Source organism: Mastomys coucha, unplaced genomic scaffold, assembly GCF_008632895.1.
Source record: "Mastomys coucha isolate ucsf_1 unplaced genomic scaffold, UCSF_Mcou_1 pScaffold18, whole genome shotgun sequence".
Lineage (NCBI taxonomy): Eukaryota > Metazoa > Chordata > Mammalia > Rodentia > Muridae > Mastomys > Mastomys coucha.
This window is the reverse complement of record NW_022196900.1, coordinates 17,556,946-17,570,085: the sequence shown is the minus strand read 5'-3', so window position 1 is coordinate 17,570,085 and position 13,140 is coordinate 17,556,946. Positions and strand designations below refer to the sequence as shown.

Genomic DNA, 13,140 nt, shown 5'->3' with positions numbered 1-13,140 from the left:
AAAAAACAAACAAACAAAAGAGCAGAGAAAGATACGACCAGTGAAACAGATGTGGAGAGTCTCTGAGAATCCTTTCTGCTACTCAAAGTGAGGATCTGCTGCTGTGTGCCTAGTTTTCAGTCTTGCATGTTCCCTAGAGATGGCATAATTAAGGGCCAGTCATGCTGACCCTCAGGTTGTAAGAAGTTTGTCTTATAAATTAAAAGTATTAAAAATTTTTTCTCCACAAATGATTGCAAAGTTCCTTTACATATCTGAAAATGGTATAGCGCTGCCAAGGAGTGAGGGAACAGGTCACATGCCATCACCAAGTCCCAAGGACTGAGGAGGTTACAGATCAGATTCTCATCTGTGAGAATGGTTAAGGGAAACTCGGTTTTGTCCTCTCCTACTTATAGGGAGCTACTTTTTTCTTCTCAGTAAACTTTGCTTGGCTACACTTAAAATTATCATTAAAAACAAGGCAAAAACAGTTATTACATATTGTAGCCTTAAAAAAACTTAGAAATTTGAAGTCTTTGTTTTAAATTCAGTGTAAATGTCTAATCTAAAGCCAGAACTTCATAGCTGTTTTTTTGTAGCTTACTGTAAATAATCTTGTTTTCTGCTCTAATGCATCTATGTCTCTGGATCACACTCAAGTACCTTCATTACTACAAATTAGCTGTCAGGAAACTGTGCATGATGGAGTCAGTACCATACATGTGCAAGAGCCAGACTGACACTGCAGCATGATTCTTCCGCTTGCTAGAAGAGCCCTTGGACGTTTTCAAAGTTTTTCCATGTACAGTGGAAGGTGGACTCCACATTCCTGTCTCTCCCTAGCAACCTAGAGGGAAAGCCACAGTGGAAAGGGTAAAGGTGGGCTTCTTCATTTTCACTTTGAAGGGGATTTAAGAAGAGCAGACAGGCTGAGCAGTGGTGGCACACTCCTTTAATCCCAGCGCTTGGGAGGCAGAGGCAGGCGGATCTCTAGTTTGAGGCCAGCCTGGTCTACAGAGTGAGTTCCAGGACAGCCAGGGCTACACAGAGAAACCCTGTCTGGAAAAACAAAAAAATCAAACAAACAAACAACCAGTTTATTAACAGTTTACTCCCTGGTTATAGGAATGTAAAACTTCACTGTATTTCTCATGAGCTTTGTGTTTTTTAATAAGAGAAGCATTTCTTATTTGCCATTTGTTAGGAACAGAGTGAGGCTGGAGAATGGCTCAGTGAAGTGCTTGTCTCCTGCTGTAGACTGAAGGAAAAATGCCTCCCATGATCTCAAGTATTTGAATACTTGGTCCCTAGCTAGTGGAGCTGTTGGGGGATGCTATGAACTTTTAAGATACGTTGCTGGAGGAGGCATTCATTGGGGGCAGGCTTTGTGTTTATAGGCTCAGTCTACTTCACTGTGTGCTTCCAGTGTATGCTGATGTGGTCTTCCAGCTTCTTGTGCCTACTGCCATGAGCATCTAGCTCCCTGAGACTGTAAGCCAAAAAGAATTCTTGTTGCTTTTGGTCATGGTGTTTTATCCCAGCAACAGACAGACAACTAATACAGAAGCTACTAACACAAGTGAGGATGTTGCTGTGAAAAAAATGTAACAATTTTTTTTTTTTTTTTTTTGAAATATGGAACTCTGAAACTTTGGGCCAGGAAAATGGTTTAATGCTGAAAGCACTGTGGGACAGCACTTGCTGTTTTGAGCCTAGAAGACTGTAGTACTGTGAGTAATAAAGACAGTAGATGCCTTGCTCCTGGGGCTTTAGAGGGAAACAGTCTCTATTAGCAAAGAAGCTAGAGGCCATTTATGAGACCCTTTGACAAAGAATCTGGCTGCTTTCTATCCAAGTCCTGAGACTTGGCATGAAGCTGAATTAAAAATGGACTGATTTCTCTGGCATTAGCTATTTCAAGACAGTAAAACATTGATAAATGAAAACAAGCATGTGGCGGGGGGGGGGGGGGGGGGGGGGAGATACCGAATGTACAGCTTGGCGAAGAGAACACAGAGAAGCTTAATATTGACTTAATGACCTGAGAGACATGTACTGATAAAGGTTATTACTAGAAATTAGTGCTATTAAGAAGTCCCCTGGTTTGGGCTGGAGAGATGGCTCAGCGATTAAGAACACTGACTGTTCTTCCAGAGGTTCTGAGTTCAATTCCCAGCAACCATATGGTGGCTCATGACTATCTGTATAGGAATCCGATACTTCTAGCATTCAGATATACATGCAGACAAAGTTCTCACACATTTAAAAAAGGGGGGGGGGTCCTCCAGGTGGTACAGATAAGAGGTAAGCCTGTTGACCAGCTCAGCTACCACCAGGCTCAGGTCTAGGACTCACAGATAGAAGAGATTTTGGGGTGGGCCAGTTCAATCTGTGAAAGGGCCAGTTTTGTTGTTCCAAAGCTGTAGGATCTCAATGACACAGAGCAATAACAATAACTGGGAGGAGTCCCGATGAGGATGCAATATTGATGGTGTCACAGAAGTCAGAGATCTCAAACAAGACCAACCATTCACTGTATGAACATTTGCAAGTGAGGATATATAGACAGAGGTACAGACTGTGGGACATACTCTGATATACTACAGCTTCCACAATGAGATTATTTCCTAAGATTTGTTTTATGTGTGTGTCTTTTATTTTGGGAGAAGGTTGTAAGGGCAAAGGGCTGATATGAGGGGACAGGGAGATGAGTAGGACTAGGGTGCATGATATAAAACTCACAGAGAATCAATTAAAAGTTTAAAAAAAAAAGGTCTCTTGCTCAACACTGGGACAGTGGGAGCTGGTCAAGGCAAGAATCCTTTCAGATAAACCTCCACTCTGAAAGACAGTACAAGAACCTGTCTGTCCTTAGAAAAAGCAACACCATACAAGAGCTGCTGTGGGTTTGACCAAAGGCACTGAAAGCTGCAGTCTAATTTTCAAATATTTTCCATGTGGTATTAGCTTTGCAGGCATAAAAGATGCAAGAATGAAAAATCTAGATTCTCCTTGGCTGCAGAAAGTCATTGAGGCCAGGAAACATGGCAGAGATGGAGTTTCTGCAAGGCTATGAGAGGCCACTGTGAAGTTGTCAAGGTTAAATTTGAGTTGTGTCACAAATCCCAACACACTGGAAATACAAAACTGTGAGACATCTGCCAAGGAAGAGCTGCACAGAGCAGAACTATCAGAGAACGATCTGTTACAGCCGTGCTGGTGGGTTGGAGTCATCTTAGAAACTAAACCTGTAGACAGTAGTAATGGAGCTGCAGGGTTTAGCTTTTATCATGCTGGTTTTGGTCTTTGGTCTAATATTTCCTCACTATGTCATCATCCCTTCCTTTTGGAATGGGAATGTATACTCTGTGCCATTGTATGTTGGAGGTATGTAACTGGCTTTCCGATTTACAAGGTAGATAAGAGATTACATCAAGACGCAGAAGAGACTTTGGAACAGCGGTGAGACTATTAAAGACTATGGGAACCTTTGATATTGGGTTAACTACATTTTGTATGACCTAACTATGAGCCTATAGTCATTATGGGATGTTGTAGACTGAATGAAAAACAATGCCCATAGACTTAGGTATTTGAGCACTTGGTCCCCAGTCAGTGGTACTGTTTGGGGAGCTTATGGAACTTTTAGGACACGAAGTCTTGCTGGAGAATTTATTACCAGGGGCAGTTTATAACCACAATCTCCTCCTAGTTCATTCTGCTCTTTGTGTGTGGTAGGGATGTGATCTCTTGGCTTTCTGCTCTGGCTACCATGCCTTCCCACTACTGTGGTCACCTAGTCCTCTGGAACTACAAGCCCAGATAAACTCTTTTTGAAGTTGCTTTTGGTTGTGGTATTTTATCACAGCAACTGAACGGTAGCTAATACACCTTGAAATCACGAAGCCCACAGTTTGGGTTTCCAGACCCATATAAAGCTGGGTATGGTGGTGTGTACTTGTAATACCAGCCTTGGAAGGTGGGGGGCAGAGGACACAGGTACCTCCCTAGGTCAGCTGGCAAAGTTCCAAGCCGATGAGACACTGTCCTTAACAAAGGTAAAAAAGCACTTGAAGTTGTTTTCTGATGTATGTGTAAGTGAATATCCACGAGTGCACTTCCCAGCATACAAAGCATGTGCCTGGGCAAGGCAGAGCTGAGACCCTGCATAGAAATGGGACCAAGGCTTGTGATGTTAAGACGGAGGACTGAGATTAGGTTAGGCTTAGTTTAGGCGGAGGCTTAGGTTTCTCCCGAGGCCAGGCGGCTCTGAGGAACACTTCATACACACTGGCTGTCTTCAGGGCACCGATAGTTTAGGCTGGGTAGGGTGAGAACGCAGTGCTGCCTCCATCGCAAGACTCAGGGCGTGGTGGCTGTGGCATGAGTGCGTTTTATCATGACCTCTTCATACTGTTGCTGTGTCAGCAACCCTTCTGTTATGCTTTTACTTTCTTCAAATTTGGGCAATACAACTGCAATGTAGCCTTCAGTGGATGGCTGGGGGAAGAAAGCAGAACCCTTAGTAATGCCTGATGAGTTTTAAGGGGTATGTGGGCAGGGCTGCACTTTCCCCGACTCTCCTTTACCTTTTCTTGAAGAAGAGATGGCTGATGAAGAATGTTTTCATTCACTTCCATCAATCGACCTCTAACACAGCTATTTTAAAAAAAACAAAGAATTTTTAGAAAAATACCTTTTGCCAGTAATTTTTCCTTCAGTGAACACAGGCATTTGAGGTTAAAGCACTAAGCCTCTACAGGATGGCTACAACCTAGATATTATAGTATATTCTTACCTAGATATGGTATATTCTTCTCCATCAGAGCAGTATATCTTACACAGAGGTGCAAGCTCTGTTAGAAACTGTGCCCCCTGGGTAGTGAGAAGAAAAAAAAATTTAAAAATTGTGTATTTCCATTTTCCTCTAATAGGAAGCCCTCACCGTTAAAACAGGATCTAGTCTTGGGATTTGTGTTCTATGGCAGAATGACTTAAGTACAAAAAACCATTCATGTACTTCAATGTGATAACCTACTATGTGTTAGGTACCATCTTAGAATAATGGGTAGTTTAGTTACAGACTAATATGCGTTTGTTTTAATCATAATTAAGGAACCTATATATGGCCAGGTATAAAGATTTCAATCTACAGGATAATTCATTGCAAGCAATATTATAAAACTCATTATGACACGTCAGCAATATCCTACAAAATTAGTTTCATTAAGATCTCTATCTTGGGGGCTGGAGAGATGGCTCAGCAGTTAAGTGCACTGATTGCTCTTCTGAAGGTCCTGAGTTCAAATCCCAGCAACAACATGGTGGCTCACAACCATCTGTAATGAGATCTGATGCCCTCTCCTGGGGTGTCTGAAGACAGCTACAGTGTACTTACATATAATAAATAAATAAATCTTTAAGAAAAAGAGATCGATCTCTATCTTTTGCTGTGTGGTGCTTTTGCTTTAATCTCTGTGCTCAGAGGAAAAAGTCAGGTGAATCGCTTGAGTTTGAAGCTAGCCTGGTCTCCACACTGAAGTCCAGGCTAGCCAGGGCTATGGTGAATCCCTGTCTCAACAACAACAACAACAACAACAAACTAAAAATATTGAAATGATCCTTATCTTTTAAATTAGAAATTAATAGGTAAAGGAACTTTACATGGTCAACTGCTAAGACTTTTTGAAGAAGGAATATTTTTCTAACTAAAAAACAAAACCTGTGGGCTGGGTTGCTAGTTCAGAAGGTAAGACTATTTCCTGCTCTTAAAAAGGACCCAGGTTCAGTTCCCAGTACCCACATGGTAGCTCACAATTACCTTTAACTAGTTCTAGGAGATTTGACAAGTTGCCCTTACCTCTGCTGGCACGCACGTGTCACAGACACATACACATACACATAAATAAAAATTTAAAAATGTTTAAATAAACCCCACAAAACTAACCAAAATGCATACCCTTTAACTTAGTTTTTTTTTTTTTTTTTTTTTTTTTTGGTTTTTCGAGACAGGGTTTCTCTGTGTAGCCCTGGCTGTCCTGGAACTCACTCTGTAGACCAGGCTGGCCTTGAAATCAGAAATCCACCTGCCTCTGCCTCCCAAGTGCTGGGATTAAAGGCGAGCGCCACCATCGTCCCGCCTATTAGTATATTTTTTAACTCACTTCCTGAGAGCATGTATGGTCATTGTTTCAGATACTCTGGGGGATGGGAAAATCAAGGGTACTTTGACAAATATCTCTAAGCAGGCACATGAGAGTGTGTTTCACACACTGCCTTCTTTTTAAGAATTTTTTCCTATAGTGAACATGGGCAGCTGAAGCCAAGATTCTTTTTTTTATTTTTGAGGGCTCTGTTATGTAGCCTTACCCAGCCTGGTACTCACTATATAGCCCTATATAGCCTCATACTCACAATTGTGCTACCTCAACCACCCACGAGATGGGATTACAGGCAAAGACCAAGGCCCATCTTCCATCTCATCCCTTTGAGGATAAGAAGAATGGAAGCACAGGGCTACTGATAGTCACTACCCCTCTTGATACACTTTGGGGCGGGGAATGTTTCTACTGAAAACTTACTTTGAACTGCTAGAAAAAGTCTTATGGCTGACTGGATCCATCATGGCATAAGTATAGAAAAATCACAGTAGAAAAGAAAAATCACAGAATTACAGAAACATACCCGCTTAAATTTCCCAGATACTTTGTTTTGAAGTCTGCTACAATTGTTACTGATCTGGTAGGAAATACTTTTAATGGTTTTGCCACTTTGAAGAACGGGATGAGATCCTGCCAGTGTGATGACACATATTCTACAAGGAGAAAAACAGTCAATTCTATGTTATAGCATGGCCAGAAACCTTTAACACACATCCTCCTGCTGAGAGATGACTATCCAAATTGACCTTCATTTAGTCCAATTATCTCTTTCTCTTTGCTGTGACAGGACCTAAGTGTATGTATCATGGGGAACATAATAACACAAGAGGAGAAAAGAGAGTTGAATCTCCTTCCCAGGAAAGGGAATAGTACCACAAGTCTTTAGTAAGCTGGGATGGCAGAGAAGCCTGGCAAGACTGTGTACACAGAGCATGACATATGCCTCCACAAGGAGCCATTCCATAGGGCCAGCAGTACAGTGGTTGGCACAGGTTGGCCAAACAGTATATGACTGAACAAGACTTGCTCTTCCCAACACACTCCTAGAATATCAGTTCAGCACCATAGAATACAATTTCATGAATGCTCATACCCAACCCAAGACCACACCAGGCTAACTGCCAGAAGGAAAGTGTTGATAATTTGAAATTCCTGGTTTGCTTACCGGTTGGAGTGCTGGAGTATACAGTGGTCCTCACAAGGTTTTCCTTTAACATCTAGACAGAAGAATAAATGAGTTGCTAGTTGTTGAATTGGCATTTACTATTACCATGTGATTACCTTCTTTGGTTCACAAAAGTAGTTCATTATGAAGCTGTTCACAGTGGTCAAAGTAAATAAAGGCTATGAAGTATTTTAAGTGGTCTAATCTAGATAGAATCCTTTATTCAATGTTAAGCAGGTAAGGTTATTAACTCCTCCATCTTGTCACTTTAAAATGAGTACACCCATTATTTCTATTAGAGAAACACTATTATAAGCACCACATTGCTTACATTATGGTGTTGCTTTGTGGGGCTGTCTTGATGTTATGCAAAGATCACATTTTTGGTAAATTCAGTCTTAAAGAGAACTAGAAGGGAGGCTTATCCTAAATATTATGTGTGGGTCTACCGGTTTCCCTGAATTAAAAAGGCTGAAGTAGAGGCTAGAGGAAGATCCCCAAAAGTGGTATCGGTATTTTCTTGGCACAAAGAACACCAGAGAAGCCTACTTCAAAATGTCCAGTGGACGATATACAGTTTCTTCTTAACACTAGATATTGCTTCCTTAACATAGAGATCTTAGTGTTCTCTCCACCCCTAAGGTTTTTCCCCGGTTCGGCGTAGGATTGATCCCTGCAAGCACACAAACACTGGGTAGTGTGGGGAAGCCCAGATTGACCAACGCGGAGTTCCTTAGTTTAGTAGTTCACGTCCTTTCCTGCCAACAACCCACACGCGGCATTGCGCTTCCCACGTCGGAATGCGCCTACTTTAGTTCTCCACCAGGGCAAACCTGCATTCCTGGGACAAGGATGCTCACGGAAAAGCACGGGTGGCTTACATCGCGTTGCAGATGTGCCTGCACCTGTGCTGTAAAGCAGAGCTCACCACCATTCCGCACTTACCCGCTTTATACCAGCGAGTGAAGTATCGGTCCACAAGGGAGGGTGGCGGGGGTTCGGTAGCTATGACTACATCTGGGGGTGCCAGCCTGTCTTCGGGGCAGCAGAGCTCTTCCATACCTCTGGCCCAGAAGCGTACTTCCGGCGCGTGGTAGCGTGGTAGTGTCGTGCGCACGCGCGCGACTTCCCGGCTTGCGGCCGACTCTCTCCCAAACCCCAGTCACCTGTGCTCCTGGGCTAAAGCCCAACTGTGGGGCAAATACAACTGGGCGTCAAAAGGATGAGGGACAGCAGACAGCAAGGTTCTTCTGCCTCTACCGGGCTAAGGCCCACCTCCCCCGACTCCCCGAGCTACCGAGGAGGCGCGCATGGCCACACCCACCAGGTGACGCCAGCAAGCGCGCCTCGAGGGTGACGTCACGTCGGCGCCGCCTTTCTTGTGTTACGTAGCGGGTTCTCCCCCATCGGTGGATCGCGTCTCCTCTCTCCCTTGTGCATTGGCCGTTCCCTTCCAAACCCAGTGCGCCGTGAGGGCTCGGATCTGCCGCGAGGGCGTCGTAGGTGAGCATTCGCCCGTGCCAGTCCGAGCCGCTGTGTGCGGCCTGGTCTTGCTGTCCAGGACCGTCCTGGTGCGCTTCTGCCTGTGCACGCCGGCGGGGAGGCGTGGACCTCTTCTTTCCTCGAGTTTCGGATGCTTTCTGTACACTTTTCTCCCGGGGTGCAGCGGGACACAGCTACGGGAGATGAGGGTCCGGTTCCCAAATTGCCGGTTTCCTTGTAGCGTGTAGATAAAACCTTTACCAGCTAATTGGTTAGCTCGTCGTGGAAGGAGCTAGGTAATAGAGGCCTCTGTGCTGTGCTGCGGGTCCTTTCTCGCGGGACTTTTCCGTGGAGTAGTGTATCTCGTGCTTCCCTACGTGGTGTACTTAGGCCGGGATTTCTGTGATGGCGGTGTTTGTGTAGCCTTTTGTCTTTAGGGCCTAACATTTGGCAAGTTTTTGATGTATGTCACATAACGGATCTTAGGTATTGTGTGAAGGATTCGTTTGTATATTGAGAACCATGCTATATAACCAGCGATTACCTCGATGTGTAGGTGAAAAAGAGACAAAGGCAAATTTTAGCTTGTGGAAACAGAGATGACATTAAGTCCCAAGCCAGGATGAGCTATTATTTGATAAGAGATCAGCAGGTTCTCTCTTTTTCAGGTTGCATTTCATGTGCTTGTAAGGGTCAGCTTATAATAATATCAGGAGATTGTGAGTTTAATGTTTAGTTTGGACTTGTTCAGTTACAACGAGGCATATATCTTCCCTTTAGTGAGCTACTTAGCCTGAAGATAGGGGAGCAACGGGGGAGAAAATGGATCAATGGTCAGAATTTTGGGACATGATCAAAGTTGTATGACAGGACCATTTAGCACACCTGTGGGTGGAATTAAGGGAAGTGCAGTTGGAGGTGCCAAAGGAAGGCTATTAGCAGATCATGATCCCACAAATATTTGGAAGATACTCTTTTCCTAACTTTAAAAATATTGAGAAAAATACGGGACTATGTAACTCCAAAAAGTTAAATGAGTGAGGAGTATCAGAATAACAATTTAGAGAAGTCAGTTTTCACGATAAAAGAATTGGAGAATTAGAGAGATTAATGAGTTTGCCTTTTATCATGTGCATGAAGTGGCCACGGAGGCCAGGAGAGGGCATGGTATTCCCTGGAGCTGGAGTTATAGATAGTTGTTAGCTGCTCAATAGGTGTTGGGAACTGAACTCAGGTCCTCTGGAAGAGCAGCCAGTACTCAGTAACCTCTGAGCCATCTTTCCAGACCTGAACTCAGTGATTCTTTTAAAAACTCAAATTGCTTTGCTGTGTTTTATCAGTCAGGGTCCAACAGAGGCCACACAGTATTTCAGCAGGATTATTATGAAGAATTACTTAGACTGCTATAGGAGGAAGAAAAAAAAGAATGAAAAACAAGTAATTTAGAAGTCAAGCTGAAGGAAGCAGTTCCCATGAGTAGGGAGCAACACTAGGCCAGATATTGGCTTCATCAGGACCTAACACCACATAGAAAGGCCCTGGAACACTGGGACTCAGACTCTAGATTGATGCTCAGACACTCAGGATGGACCCTGGGGCCCAGACTCTGGTTCTACCAGGGCCAGCCTCATCATTGCCATCCCAGAGGCAAGAGCATTAATCAGTCACTGAAATCCAGCCCCAGGGCTCATCCTGTAAAGGTAAAGGCCGGTTGCTTGGATGGTAGTCACAGTTATAGGCAGATAAGCAGACGTGAGACCTCTTAATTTGCTATTACCTTCAATCATTTCTATCCTGGATTCTCTGGATGCAGAGTAGCACAGATTTTGATGAATAGACTCCAAGTTCATGGAGAGGGATGTGGATCATGGTGACTGGATCATGGCAACATTCTATCATAGCATATGCTATGGTTATCATTCGATTATGTTTCCAGATTTATCATGTTGCAAATTAATCTCTAGAGTAGCCCTGTGTCAAGCTAGAAGCTTTAGGAATTGTGGCCGCGTATATGCTGGTGTGTTCACATTAAATAGTACCCCCTATTATTCTAATAACCACTTCTCTCCTTTCTGAATCATGCTCAATGTGAGGATGGCCATTTATCTCTGTTACGGTAGTCCTTTCTCTTTTAGGAGTTAATGTTTCATTGAGGGAAATTTGTTCTTTTCCTCAGAAATTGCTTCATCATGAGAAATCTGAAGTTGCATCAGACCCTGGAATTTAGGGACATTCAGGCACCAGGGAAACCTCAGTGTTTCTGTCTTCGAGCTGAACAGGGGACGGTGCTGATTGGATCAGAACGTGGACTGACAGAAGTAGATCCTGTGAGAAGAGAAGTAGGTCACCGATGCAGATGCCAGCTCCTGCCTTGGCCTGCACTTGTTTTCTTCCAAACCTCCTTCTCCACATTAGTCCCCTTAAGATCCAAAGAAATTCCCATATTCCTGAATAGTTAGTCTCTTTGCTTTGTGTAGATGACCTACTAGGTAGAACTTAACAATCGTAGCCAACTTTTAACTCTGCTAATTTTGTAAGGTAAGTTGGCAAAGCTCTGACCATATATTTTATGTGGGTATCTCACATTTCACCCCATTTACTGTGAATTCATATTATATTAGTGATTGATTAGGAATTAACATGACTATTGTCCATAGAGCTTTTACATTTTATTTATTTTGTGGTGCTGTGATTTAAAACCCCCTACGCGAGCCTTGTAGTCTTTTAAGCATGTTGTGCTTCTAACCCAAACTGGCTAAAATCCCAGTCCTTAGTGCTTGAACTGATCGTGGATATTTCTGAAAATTGTTGATTCTGAAAATAAGTTGATTCTGATATGATCCTTTGATTATTTTTTGCTACTCATGCGTTTGTCTTTACGTGATTGATTGTTGTTGCGCACATTTTAGAAATGATACACAACTGCAATTAGGGGGCTAGACGTGTTCAAAAAGTAGTAAAAGCCCCAAGTTTAAGCTCCCATTGGAAAACAAGTGTGAATAAAGGACGCAGTCATTAGCTACATTTTTATAGGATATTTTTAAGTAGAACATATTTGGGTTTATTTTGTTTTGTTTTGTTTTGTTTTTTTGTTTTTGTTTTTTTGCAAAAGGGATTTATTAGGTATTCTCCTTGTTAAAAGACAATAGAGTTGCAATATTTCTAAAATGAAAGTTTGGGTTTTAGTCTAGGGAACCCCAGTTCAGTTCCCACCACCCATTTGGCAGCTTACAGCCATCCTACAACTCCAGTTCCAGGGAATCCCATACTCTCAACAGGCCTTTGAGGGCACCAGGTACACACATGAGCCACATACATACATGCAGGCAAAATACCTATACACAAAAAATAAAAATAAGTAAATCTTATATATAAAAATAATTACTAGGGGGCTGGGGAGATGGCTCAGTGGTTGAGAGCACCGACTGCTTTTCCAGAGGTCCTGAGTTCAATTCCCAGCAACCACATGGTGTATCACAACCATGTGTAATGGGATCCAACGCCCTCTTCTGGGGTGTCTGAAAACAGCAACAGTGTACTTACATACATAAATAAAGTCTTTAAAAAAAAAATTACTAGGAAGATTTTATTTCTGGAGCTCTTGAATGTAAGTGCTGATTTGCTTACGTGTATGTTTTGTGAAAGGTGAAGACTGAAATTTCTTTGGTGGCAGAAGGTTTTCTTCCAGAGGATGGAAGTGGCTGCATTGTGGGTATTCAGGATTTGCTGGATCAGGAATCTGTGTGTGTGGCTACTGCCTCCGGGGATGTCATAGTCTGCAATCTCAGCACACAGCAGGTAGGTGTAAGGCCCGGTGAGGGGGAAAGCATCAAGAACCCTCGGCCGAGCCAGGTGTTTGTATTGAGGTCTAATTTATAGCCATGACATTAATATGTTTGCAAGTTAAATGGCTTTGGTGATATTTCAGAAGTTAAAAACAGTCTAGTCTACTGCATCCATTAATCAGACAGTAAAGTTGGGACATGACATTTTAAATTATAACTTTAAAACTGAATAAAAAAACTAATAATTCTTATGGTGTACTACCTTTTATCTGAATTTCTCAACTAAGAAAGTCTGAATTCTTTAATTGGGTTATGTTTTCTGATTAGATAATTTTAGAGTCTAATTCAGGTACTACAGTAATACACTCTTGCATACTATAATGTTTGTCTTACTGCACTAACTATATAGAAATGTACTGAAAGCATATTCTAAGACTTGAGGGGAGTTAGGCTGCAGCTTATTCTTTACACTAGAATAAGACTGATTTTCTGGATTCCCTCCTTTCCTTCCTTCCTTCCTTCCTTTCTTTCTCTCTCTCTCTCTTTTTTTTTTTTCGAGACAGGG

The 13,140-nt window shown here is 42.7% G+C and overlaps 2 protein-coding genes across 2 annotated transcripts in view; one reads left to right on the top strand and one right to left on the bottom strand.

Moving 5' to 3' along the window:
* Positions 1-2,615: 2,615 nt before the first annotated feature.
* On the bottom strand, positions 2,616-8,612 carry Abitram (actin binding transcription modulator). Its single transcript, XM_031377449.1, has 6 exons — positions 8,254-8,612; positions 7,309-7,360; positions 6,667-6,796; positions 4,781-4,857; positions 4,572-4,641; positions 2,616-4,482 (listed from the first exon to the last, which is right to left on the bottom strand). Exons 1-6 carry the CDS (start codon positions 8,366-8,368, stop codon positions 4,345-4,347), a joined length of 582 nt encoding a protein of 193 aa, XP_031233309.1. The 5' UTR covers positions 8,369-8,612; the 3' UTR covers positions 2,616-4,344.
* Positions 8,613-8,639: 27 nt separating this feature from the next.
* Elp1 (elongator complex protein 1) overlaps positions 8,640-13,140 on the top strand; it is a 50,950-nt gene continuing 46,449 nt past the window's right edge. The window contains exons 1-3 of the mRNA XM_031377445.1: positions 8,640-8,811; positions 10,967-11,129; positions 12,436-12,588. Coding sequence (XP_031233305.1) covers positions 10,980-11,129; positions 12,436-12,588 — 303 coding nt within the window. The 5' untranslated portion in view covers positions 8,640-8,811; positions 10,967-10,979. The remainder of the gene's footprint in view (positions 8,812-10,966; positions 11,130-12,435; positions 12,589-13,140) is intronic.

Coding starts and splice junctions, on each gene's coding strand:
- Abitram (XM_031377449.1), bottom strand. CDS start 8,368: ATGGAAGAGCTCTGCTGCCCCGAAGACAGGCTGGCACCCCCAGATGTA. Junction 7,361..8,253: donor CACTCGCTGGTATAAAGCGG/GTAAGTGCGGAA, acceptor TCTTCTGTCTAG/ATGTTAAAGGAAAACCTTGT. Junction 6,797..7,308: donor ATACTCCAGCACTCCAACCG/GTAAGCAAACCA, acceptor TTCTCCTTGTAG/AATATGTGTCATCACACTGG.